The 12,851-nt window shown below is 39.8% G+C and overlaps 1 protein-coding gene across 2 annotated transcripts in view; it reads left to right on the top strand.

Moving 5' to 3' along the window:
• Positions 1-11,797, top strand: part of klf12b (Kruppel like factor 12b) — a 56,568-nt gene extending 44,771 nt beyond the window's left edge. For both annotated transcript variants that reach the window (XM_084724876.1, XM_084724877.1), the window contains exons 5-6: positions 9,547-9,704; positions 10,483-11,797. In XM_084724876.1, coding sequence (XP_084581002.1) covers positions 9,547-9,704; positions 10,483-10,664 — 340 coding nt within the window. In that variant the 3' untranslated portion in view covers positions 10,665-11,797. The remainder of the gene's footprint in view (positions 1-9,546; positions 9,705-10,482) is intronic.
• The last annotated feature ends 1,054 nt before the right edge of the window (positions 11,798-12,851 follow it).

Here is a 12,851-nt window from a genome sequence, read left to right as displayed (position 1 = left end):
TTTCACTGCCCAAGCTTTCACTATGGAGAGAAATCACCAGCCAGGCTTAGCAATGCCCTGCCAGGGCCTGCCCACACACTCACTTCTCTGTGTGCAAAGTGCAGACTGTGCTGTGTGGAACACTGTGCTTCTCCTGCGTGTGTGTGTGTGTGAGAGACTGTGCGCGTAGAAAAAGTATGCGTGCACGTCTGTAAGTATTAATCCTCCGGTGTGAATGTGTGTTTGTGCACTGTATGCATGCACGTGTTTCTGCACAGTGGACACAACAGCTGGTTCCAGAAGGAGGTCAGCCATTGTCAACAGGAACACAGACTTGCATGTTTGTCTGCGAAAAACAAAGCAGTCTGTAGTCTTCTTGAGTTACACGCCGGTTTGGCCACATAGAGGAAGAATGTGCATTCTGTATTGACACAACACATGCGCTCTGTGGACATCTGCACTGCAACAGAAGCCGACAGCACTTCTTTGAAATATATGGGCCCGTCGAGTTGCTGTCTTTTCTTTTCATTTGAACGGGTTAAAAGAACTGCTTTACGTAACTTAGCAGCCGTATTTACACAAGCAGTCATCCAGAGAGCATCAGGAGGAGAGAAGTGCAAGGGCGGAGGATGGGAGTGCCTGCAGGTTCCAATCCAGGTATCCATATATAAATAAATGAGTGAAAGGAGAGAGTGAGAGCGCGAGTGTGTGTGTGTGTGTGTGTGTGTGTGTGTGTGTGTGTGTCATGTGCTTCTTGGGCAGCCTCGTCCATATTCATGCGTTTCCCTGGGGATGGGTGGATAGGCTATTGTGGGAGAGCACGAATGAAAGAGAGGAAGACAGTTGGAGAGAAGGTGTGTATTTGTATGTGTGTGTGTGTTTGGGGGTTTAGGGGTTTGTGTTGGAAGGGTTGTCTCTGCTGAAGTCTGGCTGGTCCCCAAGGACCTGGGGGCCACGGAGCAGAGCAGGTGGAAGGAGGGGAAGGAGGGGGGTGATGCAAGGGGTAGTATCCACGGACAGGTACAGGGATGCCCAGTGGGCAGTCTTCCAGTGCACACACACAGTTACACACAGACCCTCACACACACAGTTTTTTCAGTTTTCTTGATAAATCCACTATCACTGCAGAGGGGTCTTCCATTAAGCCTGATACTAAAATCTGTGTTTAAATTAAAAAGCCCTGCCCAAATTAACTTCTACTTCCACTCAAGGCTTAAACTGTTCCACTAACACACTTTAACCTGGTGTTGTTAACACTAACTCATGCCAGGTTTGAACAAGCTTGCATTGTGAGCTTGCATGGAGAACATTGCCCAGAGCAGGTGACTGTCAAAAAGAGGATGCTATGACTGTGTTTATATGCACACAGGTATCCTGGTTATGAGACTTAACATGGTTTGATCATATTTGGAATATGGTGTTTACATGGAACATGAGAAGCCTGGTTATTCATATCCCTCTATACAGTATCCAGGTTTCCGATCAATTGTGTGCAGTTGTATTTTGACCTGTCGCCATGGCAACCACTCTGCTCTGTATCAACATAAAATGTTCAGATATCAGGATAAGGTGTTTACATGCCACATTATCCTAGTCTCTATTGGGAGCACTCAAGATAGCATATCTAAGTTTTGCAAAACCTGGCTGGTTGCTGAAACCAGGATGTGACGTTTACATGCACAAAACTGGGATCAAAAAGCTGATCATATCCGGGATACATGTGCACATGTTAACAAACTCTATGTCACAAAAAGAGGGGAAAGTAGGAGCGGTTTTCTTCTCAGCAGTGGAACAAACCCTGCTGATTGAACTTTAAAGGGGTCAACGTGAAAAAAATATTGCCGCAATTTACAGAGCGAGGGAAGCGGCTGGCAAAAAACAATAACAAAAAGCAAACAAAACAACACAGACAGACTAAATGGCAAGTTGATATGATCCTGCAGTGCCTCGCCTCACCCCAGTAGCTCACTTGATAGAACATCTGCCCCCTGAATTAAGACCACAGCAGCTCCATATGTTCAAATCTAACCTGAGATCAACCTGCAGGTTATCCTCGCTCTCATTTATCCTTTTCCTGTCTATCTTCAGCTCTACTATGTAGCAAAAAAGCCAAGAGCCACATTTCTTTAAGTTATACAAGCCTATTTTTTATTTATTTATATTTGCTAATAAATGTCTTCATTCTACAAAAAAAAATCTGCATAACCATACTGCTGCAGGACATGAGTCAGTGACTATTCATACTGATTGTACCAAACTACATAATTAGCTACTCTTTGAAACATTTTCTCTTTCACCGGCTGTGTTCATTCAATTTACAAGCATCGCCTGCTCATCAGCAATTAAAATCAGAAACTGGACATGGACCACAAAAATCTAAAAATGAATAAGTTGAATTTGGAGATACAGAAACTGGAGAAATATAAATGTAAACTCTGCAGACGGTCATTGTTTGGACTTTTTTTGTGTGTTTTGTTTTTGTTCACAACTTGAGCAACTTAAACAACTTCAGAACAACTTTGGCCCACTTTTTTGAGTGTTGTTTGTTTTTTGAGTGTTTGACTGTTGAGCTTTTAAATAAATGTCAAATAACCAGTTGGCCTTTGAAGACAGTCAGAGTTGTAAGATATTATTATTTGTTTTGTTTTTTTAATTACCGTAATATGTTCTTTGGGAAGCACACAAATTCATGCTTGGTCATATAGACAGCAGGTCTGAACTTGTGTTTCTGCATGGACAGAAGTGATGCAAGTGCAGAAAGACACTTGAGAGAACTGTCTGTCGGGTTCTGTTTCTGCCTGTTGGGAGTTCTTTGACACACGGCTAAATTAAGCTCGGCAGTTAACCTGCCACGGAGCAGACTAGTTCAGTGGTATCAGTTACCATGGTTACTGAGCCGCAGTCATGGAACAGATTTCTCACTTAAATAAGCTAGACTTCTCAAAATAAGCCAGGCTTTTCCTTTATCCACACCGATGGTCTGTTTGAGAACCACGTAGCTCTGCTGCTGTGTTCGCTGCGACCTTGTGTCCTATGAGAAGTTAGAAAAGCGTGCGTTGTGTTTGCGTTGTAGGAAACCCCTGTTACATGTGACACACATACACTCGCTCCCCCGCTTTTTCTCTCTGTCTCACTGTTGTACTTGCGTAGATCGGCGGAGGAAGAGAAGCGAGGGGAAAAAAAAGGGAAACAAAGGAACCAAAACAGAGGTCAGCTCTGTTTGAAAAGGTTCTCAGCTGTACTTCCTATTTCTCTCAGCTGCTTTGGGAGACACAAACAGACACATTCACACAGCTATGATGCCACGGTGGTGACACAGGGTTCAAGGCAGTGTTAGCTTGCCCCTGGGCTCACATGAGAAAATACAACAAATTGATTCTCACAAAACAGCTAGGATACATACAGAGAGAAGACATAAAATATTTTGTTTATGTGAATTAACTTTGTTTTCTGTTGATTTTGCCACATTTTTGTCTCATTACGTGAAAAAGTTATTCAGCTATTAATTACACACACAAGTATTTTTACATTAAAGTGTAAACCAGTCCATCTCTAGCTGCTGATTTTGCTGGTTTAAAACACACCAGTTGAACAAGCGTGAGCACAACGATCTTTTACTATGGATGTGTTACACATACAGTAAGCCTGCAGATATAAATAGCAGCTTAACACTGCTAGTAGCATCTTTCAGAAGAGAAGCAGAATAGACCAGCAGTGTTGAAATCTTCTCAGCCCACAGAGAAGCATGAAAAGTCTTCAACTGCAGTTAAAACATGATGAGTAAAAATCATGCTGCAACTAATCATTATTTTCATTGCTGCTTAACTCTGTTATAATGTAGATTAAACGTTTGGCCTTAGTATGTCAGAAAATAGTGATGTCCATCACAGTTTCTCAATGTCAGAAGTGACGTCTTTAAATGTCAAATTTTGTCCAAACAACAATTGAAAACCCAGATGATCAGTTCTATCAAACAGAGTGAGCAAATGTTGCTTTTGTTTTCTGATAAATGACTTAACAACAATAAATAGATTATCAAAGCGTGGTTAAAGCTATAATATTGTGTTAAAATGTCTAAAACTCCTTGACATATATTATATATTTTATTGTGTTGTGTACTTACAGTATCTCAAATTGTTTGCAATAATGTTCACACAGAGAAACACATAATTTATTCAAGGTAAGGGTTTGTTCACCATGAGCCGCTAGTTGCTATAACTTCCGGGAAAAGATTGTATACTATAGATAAGAAAATTTACTGGGGACTCCTCATGTATGTCCTTTGGAATAAAGATGAATACAGTCTATATATCTATCTAATATACACAATAGAATGTGAAAAATAGACCTAATAAAAAAACATAAAGAGAACAACAAGAGGCCTTGCCTTGGACTGTGATGATGATGATGATGAATGATAGGCTTATAAAATTGTTTGTGGAGAGGACATAGTTTTTGTGAATACGTAATGCTTTTGCAGGGCAGGCTAAAAAGAAGCCTTTTGAAAAAAAAATAGCTCTAAATAAATTAATAAGTACAGAAATACATATTTTTATATCATGATCATTTAAATGAATGTATCTGGAAACATTTCATAGAACGCCTAGCAGAGTGCCATGGGCCTCTGGGAGTCCCTGGACCACTATTTGAGAACCACTGCATTAGAGAGCAAGGAAAAAATTCAGGAATCATGACTAAATGTAATGTGAATAAAACTTTAATGCAGTACCTTGTCTGTGAACATGATTTCTGCCTGAGTCATGTCAGATTTGTATCAGCAATGGTGCTGTTTTACCAGTGAGGAGCACAACTATGATCACAGGCTACTTAACAGTATCATCAAACATGCATCATTTGCTATTGTTTTAGTAAGAGAGAAACCTCGAGCAGCAGAGGTTACATGGTGTGCATTTTAATGATAAATAGATCAGCAAAGTTATTTCATAATTTTTTATTTTAATGCTTAGAGGGTCGTTAAAATGGATTTAGAAGTCTGGAACTGTTTACCTTTGTTTCGTTGGTAAGAACTTGTAACGTCTGTGTATCTGTGAGGACTGACGTGACTTGCATTGTGAAATTTCTATCTGGTCCCGAACATGGATTAAAACTCGAAATCTGAGTCACAGAGCAGTGATGCCAGCAGAATTATCAGCAGCGGAGAAGAAGCATTTGTGGCACATTAAATGAATTAATTTATTATGAGTAATGAGTCGTCGCTCGTTCTTTGTTTTAGGAGCTGTTGTACCCAGACCTCCCTAAATTATCTCATAATCACGGAGTCACTTCATGGATGAAGTCAGAATGTAAACATCCGCCTCATCTGCTCGATGTCTGAGCTCAGAGTGTTTCCACTGTTAATCCTGCCCTCCTCTTCACTACTCCTGAACATACACACACACACACACACACACACATACGCACACAGACGCACAAACCTACAGTTAGATTATCAGAAGGCCTGGTAATCTCATCAAATCATTTCTAATAAAAACTCACTGTTTTCCTTCAGTCTTATACGCTTCTTTGTTGAAATGTAGATTTTTTTTTACGTCATGTTGCAGTGTGATATTTTCATGGTTGGGGAGATACTTTGAAAATGTATTCTGATATCTGTTAAAATATAGTCAGTAACTTCTTTGCAATGTCAGAGTATTAAAATAATGTAACTTGATTACTTCTGTTACTTTTGGATTACCCCCATACCAAATATGGTCAAATTGTTTAGTCAAATATAATATTTTGCATATAGGTGATGTATATTGCAGTACCTGTGATAAAAGCACTTAAACATGAATTTTGCCTTCACAGGAACTTTAAATTTAATGTGAAGTCCTTGGATGATGAAGCTGCAATAACATATTCCTTATTCTGTTATATGTTGTTGTTCTGCTTTTTTGATTTAAAGTTAAAATAATGTCACCCATTGACAGTATTTTTTCACATGGGGACATGCTAATGAATTGTCAACTGTAAGATTAGCTGGTTTTACTTGAGATCAGAGTGGTGTCATGAGATTTGTGAAGTATTGAAATGTGTACGTCCTGCACATGGTAGCATATCATTATTTATTTTAAAATGTAGTTTAAAATTGTAATCCTGCCAATGGTTTGGGCATCTCGTAAGGATGTCACCCGGTCGCTTCCTGAGGGAGGTGTTCCAGGCACGTCCAGCTGGGAGGAGGCCATGGGGCAGAGCGAGGACTGGGTGGAGGGATTATATCTCCAGGCTGGCCTGGGAACGCCTCAGGATCCCCCTGTCAGAGCTGGTTAATGTGGCCGGGGACAGGGAGGTCTGGGGTGTGGGTTGAAAATGGATAGATGGATGGATGGATGGATGGATCCTCTTTTACCAAATGTATCTGTAATCTGATTACATTGTTTTTCAAAGATGGAATTAATGAAGTACTGAAGTCTTTACTGCACTAAAGTAGAGTTTTCAGGTATCTGTACTTTACTTGAGTGGTTTTTTTTTTGACAGCTTTTTAGTTTTACCTCCTACATTTGAACACAAATATATGTACATTATTTTTATTATGTGTTAATGGTGCCAACTTCCCAACGCTGATTTCAACTTATATGGATGGGACAATAACACATAAAAGTCATAAAAGTCTTGGTATATCCATCAGTGTATATCACACAAAAGAGACGTAAAAAGATGAAAAATTATGTAAAAGATATAACAAGATGAAACAGACAAGAGAAGGAGACTCAGTTGTGGAGAAAGGGTGAGTTTCATTTAGCTTTGTGCAGAAAGAGCTGGTAGAAATATTCTTTGGCCTACTTTTATACTTAAAATATATTTCAGAGGCTGTGCTTTTTCACTCTTACTTGAGCAAAGAAGTTAAATCTGTACTTCTACTTGATTAAAGAATGAGTGTACTTTTGCCACCTCCACCTTTTTGTGTGACTGTAATAGAGTACAGTTACCTTTTATTTTTCCTTATTACATAAGTGCGTTGCATATAATCTGTTGCTCCCAAAGCCGGGATATTTTCTGAACAGCAGAGATAGAGAGAAATGACAGAAATGAGAGGGGAGTTGGAGTCCACTTCATATCTGACTCATGTGCTCATTTCCTGTACAGCTTCAGATTGGCAATAGGCCAAGAGCAACAGGTGATTTGTATGTTTTTTCTGAATTTCTGTGTATTTGTGCAGCCTGCATGTGTCTTGGTTGCACGAGTATATCTGAGTCTGCATTTGACAAATCGTGCTTTGGTGAAAACACACAGACACAGGAAGTAGGTTTTGTGTGCGGTGGAGACAGTTCACTGGAGGGCCCGTCTGGCAGCCCCTGCTCCTCTTTCAAATCCCTCTAACGCAACCGAAGCTGTTCCTCTCGTGCGCTCCCTCCTTCCCCCTTTTACCCTCTTCACCCTGTCTTACCTGCTCCTCAATATCCACAGCAGAGACTCTGAGACATGAAAGAAAAGAAACTGTGCTCCTCCACCACTGCTGACAGTTAAATATATCCCACAGATCTCTCTCCTCCCCTCTAGTAAACAGAGATGTTCTTGTTTTCTGTCTCTACTGTATCCTTTTCTTTCTTGCCCGGTTGTTGTGTGCGTGCAACAGTCATGTGTTTATCACTGTGTGAAAAGTGCTTGCTGTTTCACACTCGACAATCACTGGTGAGATGTGAACTACTGACCATCCACCACAACACTACTCTCTCGTCGCTCTCTCCTAGACTGCGCTCTCTCAGAGTGTGTGTGTGTGTGTGTGTGTGTGTGTGTGTGTGTGTGTGTGTGTGTGTGTGTGTCTACAGCATTAAGAGAAGTGATGCGTGAGCACATTTAGATTTACCGGAGATATGATACTATACTGCACCGCAAACACTCGCACACACACTCACACTTTGCTACAGGGCTGCACTGTTAGAGGTGACAAATTACATAATCAACAGTGATATTGACTACTTATTGCAGAGGAAATGTCATGCCAGAATTTACTGATGACAGAAATAGCACAGTAGTCATTAACCTCACTGAACAGCACTGAAAAATAAAACTCCACCTTTTGATTGATGAAGTATTGGAGCAGTAAGAATACCAGCCTTCTTACCTCATCTGCTTCCTCACAGTTACTGGACAGCAGTGTTGCACTGCCACCTGGTGGCGGAGCTGCTGACCGACAACCTTATGCTGTTTGCATGTATTACACTAATGGGTAAAACTTTACAATAAGGATATAAATCATCATGGCTAAGCTGAAGCTGATATGTATAAATGCTGCTGATAGACAATATAAGAAATGAGATCTGAGGCTTAATAGTACACATACATGTGGGTTCACTATTTGGCAAGGAACAGATCGCTGTTACCTTTTTTTATATAATTTGTATTAACAGCTTATTACTGATTTTTAAGGTGTTTACAATGTAATTGATAACCTAATAAGCCACTTATATATCATTAATAATGGTAGTCCTGTTGTAAAAGTTTATTTCAGACCCATGTATTTGTTGTTGTACAGTTACATAAATAAACCTCTATGTAACTGAAATCCAGTTAACTTGATGAATATCAGTCCATGTGTGAAGTAACTATGAATTAACATTCCTAAACTGATGAATATTTAAGTGTGATATAATCACATAAAGTCATAGTGACTTGGTCATTTGTTAGTGGTGACCAACATGATTTCATGACTGCATGAAATCATCATAAGTAATGAAGTAGTATGTAATTTGTACTCTTATTATAAAGCAAATCTTTATAGTATACTGTTTTCTAGTTAGTTCTGTATGCTGGAAGTTAGTCTTTATTACCAACAAACAGATTGATGTAGTTGTTGTGCTGTGGGATATCAATTGCAGTTTTCACATGCCACCATGCAGCTCAGCAACAGTTAATCTCACATCTAAAATACACTAATGTAACTTCATACACATCCCATAATCAACTCTTGTATCATACCATAAAAATAAGATAAAACGATAACAACTGTAGTCACATTACAGTGTACATTAATATTGTCTTTGAGAAGAAGAATTTTATTATTAGTATTATTTACATAAATCAAGACTCAATTACACTGTAAACAATGGCAGCTCTTTACTGCAGGGGTTTTGCTGTCACAGAAATGAATGAGAGGAGCTGCAGTATGATTCAGGAGGATTTATTTTCCTAAACTATTATGAACAGCAATTTTACCCTGCCAACTAAAATTCACAAAGAGAATTTTTTAAACCCAGAAATTAATAACTATTTCTTTTTTTATTCTTTCTTTTGCAACTGTGTGCAGCTCTTGAATTTCCTTTGTGCATTACAGTGGGTGAGAACAGACCTTTTTCACAGCAGCCATATTGATATGAAATGAAGGTCACGTTCCATTTAGTGTGGCAGAGCTTTTCAGTGAGCCAACATGCACAATGGCAGCACCCAACCTTAATTAGTGTCATAGGTAACACCTGTTTTTACACTTTTATTTCATTTCAGTATAATAGCAGTCTGTGTGTCTTTGAGCATAAACCTGCTTATATTTTGTGTGTTTCACATTGTTTTGCAAAGTCATCGTCACAGTCTGATAATGCTTTTACGTTGATTGTTTTTCTCCTGCTGCAGCTCCATGTCCCCGTTCAGTATTGACAGCATACGGCGCCCCCGGAGGTCAGAGTCACCGGATTCCAAAAAGAGAAGAATCCACAGATGTGACTTTGAGGGCTGCAATAAGGTGTACACCAAAAGCTCCCATTTAAAAGCACACCGGAGGACGCATACAGGTCAGTAGGTCTGAGTGTGTTTGTTTAAATGCTGTGATTTTATTGGATTATGTTGCAGGCTCAAGTTGTCCAACAATGATGACATTTACATGTTCACACTCTAATTTATGTTACCCAGTGCCATGGGCTTGGGCTTGTCAACATATCACATATTTTCATGTAACTTAAGTGAAGGACAGAGGACAATCATGGTAAACTAACCAGACTTGAATCCAAGTAGGGAAAAAACCAAAACAAGTCCAAGATATCCACAAAGTGTTCTTAAGGCTCGCCTCAGTACTGAGACCATGATCATGAGAAACCCTTTAAAGTTGTTCTGAAATTGGTCTGATGAGTTTTAAAACACATGCATAATGCTTTAAAAGATCTACTGAACACATTTAACAGTGCACTGTGATGTCTTAAGAGCAGTCATTAAGAGATTTATTTATGATCATAGTACAGTTGAATGGCAAACATCTCAGTTTCTCATAATCTTTTCCTCTCTTATGAACATCATGGGGCTTTTTTTAATTATGGTGGATAACGGAGATTGTGGTTATGACTGCTGTGAGGCCATACTGATGGCTCATTGTCTGCTTTGAGCAAAAACACATGTATACTGATATTGACACAACCATTATGTCATGTATTATTCTCATGTTTATAGCTGTTGCCATAATACCTCACAGGAAATTAACGACTTTCTGGGAGACATCATTTATAAAGCACCAATGCCAAATTATGGCCACTAGCTGAGTAACTCTGTCTTTTTTTTCTTTTCTGTCTTGCTCTGCAGGGGAAAAGCCATACAAATGCACCTGGGACGGCTGCACGTGGAAGTTTGCCCGCTCCGACGAGCTGACGAGGCATTACAGAAAACACACGGGGGTGAAGCCCTTCAAGTGCGCAGACTGTGACCGCAGCTTCTCCAGATCCGACCACTTGGCCCTGCACCGACGGAGACACATGCTGGTGTGAATCAGACAGAGAGAGATAAAAAGATACAGAGAGATCAATGAAACAGACACACACACACGCACACTCTCTCTCTCACACACACACACACACACAGGCAGCCGGGGGAGCGGGATCTCCCTATGAATGTTTTTCAGCTGGCCTGGACGCACACTTACAAACACACACACACATATGCGCACACGCACACACACACTCACACTCACTCTCATCCGTCATGAGGAGAGAAGATGGAGAGGCGCACAGAGCTTGTGGAGCACAAAACAGGGTCACTTCTGGATCCTCTGTGGGTTGGAAGGAATGGACGGCAGGATCTGTTATCGTCTTTGGAGTCTAATAGGGAACTGTCTTTTACAGCACTGTTTGTAAATGTTTCACTTTGATTTTTAAGATGAACCCGCACTCTTTATTTGGACAAAAAAAAATATATATAATGCAATCGCAGCTGTCTCTTTTTTGGTATCTTTCTTTTCATAATTGGTCAAATGGCTGCTTTTCCAGCATTCATAATGTGAACGACCCCATTGTGTCGAATGGATTTCCTGTGTGAGCAGAGAGAAGTTGGACTGGATCACAGGAAAAAGGACTTTTTGGAGTTACAGGCAGTATTGTTGCGCCTCCCTGTGAGTCTGATTTTTGACCAGCAGAGGGCGCCATTTCACCATGGATGGTTTCCTTTTTGCCTGCTGGAGCCTGCTGTTCTATCCGAGGCATGCCATATAGAAGCTAAAAATGGGGCTGGACTTTCACCTTTCTCATCGCCAGCAAAACAGTAACCTGAATGGATCAACCTCATCAACGCATCGTTTCAGATCTTCATTGCTTTATTTCAAACAATGAAAACTGGACTTTCATGCCATCACACCAGCAAAGGAACACGCCGCTCATGACCCGCTCACAGGGCCAGACAACCCCAAATCTCATCAGTGCTATTCTTTATGTTGAGCCTCTTGAAAGCATTTTCTTAAAAAAAAAAAATCTTTGGTGGATTTTGTGCTGTGATTAGCAATCAGTAAAGTGCAATCTTAAAGGATAAATATACTTTCAGTATGACGTTTTGTTTTATTGATTTTTTTTAATGCCTGCTTATTGCTTATGTTTAACTCAGAAAAATAAAACCCCTCATGTACAGTGAACTTTGAAACAATCAGAGGAGATATCCAGTATGTGAAAAAAAAAATAATAGAGGCACCTTACAGACTCTCAGCTTTCATTCTGTCCCGATCTATCTGTTTTTATGATTCAATTCTGTATTCTCAGCTGGGTTTGACAGTGAAAGTGAAACTCGCCATGTGGTTTTTGCACAGCAGCACTTGACCATAAGCTGAAACTGACATCGGCTGCAGTGTTACAGGGAGAGCGTGGTACCTGATGTTCAATACAGAAGAGCAATACATACTGAACAAAGTGACGAGGAGGGACGTCAGCCTCCTCTTTGTTCTGTTTGCTGATGTCAATATCTGAGGAGAAGTTTATAACTGGGCCGACTCCTCATTTTGTACCACGACTCCCTCTGTTGATTGGTTGGTAGCTCCAGCACAAGGCTCTAATCTGAGTTCCACCGAATCATTTTTATTTTGTTTTATTTTGTTTGTCTCAATACAGACAGTCACTTGAAATGTTCTCACCTCAGACCAGATATATGTTAAAATTATTATCTGATGTACCTGAGATTTGGCTATGTACACTGCTGACAAACAGAGGAAACACATATGCTCATATAAAAATCCATACACGTGCACATACAAATCCAGCAACACTATATTTTAGATGCAGTTATTGGTAGAAATATCTCCTGGAGAACAACACATAACCTTAATCAGGAAATTAAATTAAAAACGATATTTTTACAGTCATAATAACAGACATTTTTGCAGGTATTTACAATACTCTTCATGTTGTGTAGGACCTGCGGTATCAAGCCAACTCATGTTATCTGATGGTGCTGCTAAATGCATTTATTGGACCGAAGCCAGTAAAAAGATTTTTTTTTTTTTTTTTATAATAGCACCTTGAAAATCACACACTCATGCACACATGCACACAGAGATGGGCACAAATACATCAGAAAGTATCTTACAGCAGCCATATTGATATGAAATGACAAATTGCAAATATTTGCTCCACAAATGTAGTTCAATAATATATGCAATAGTTGTATGAGAAAGGTATTTAATTAAAATACAAGTA

This window comes from Lutjanus erythropterus, chromosome 8 (assembly GCF_056507025.1).
Source record: "Lutjanus erythropterus isolate fLutEry1 chromosome 8, fLutEry1.hap2, whole genome shotgun sequence".
In the NCBI taxonomy this organism is placed as follows: domain Eukaryota; kingdom Metazoa; phylum Chordata; class Actinopteri; order Lutjaniformes; family Lutjanidae; genus Lutjanus; species Lutjanus erythropterus.
The sequence above is the reverse complement of the archived record's forward strand: the minus strand, read 5'-3'. Positions and strand labels throughout refer to the sequence as shown.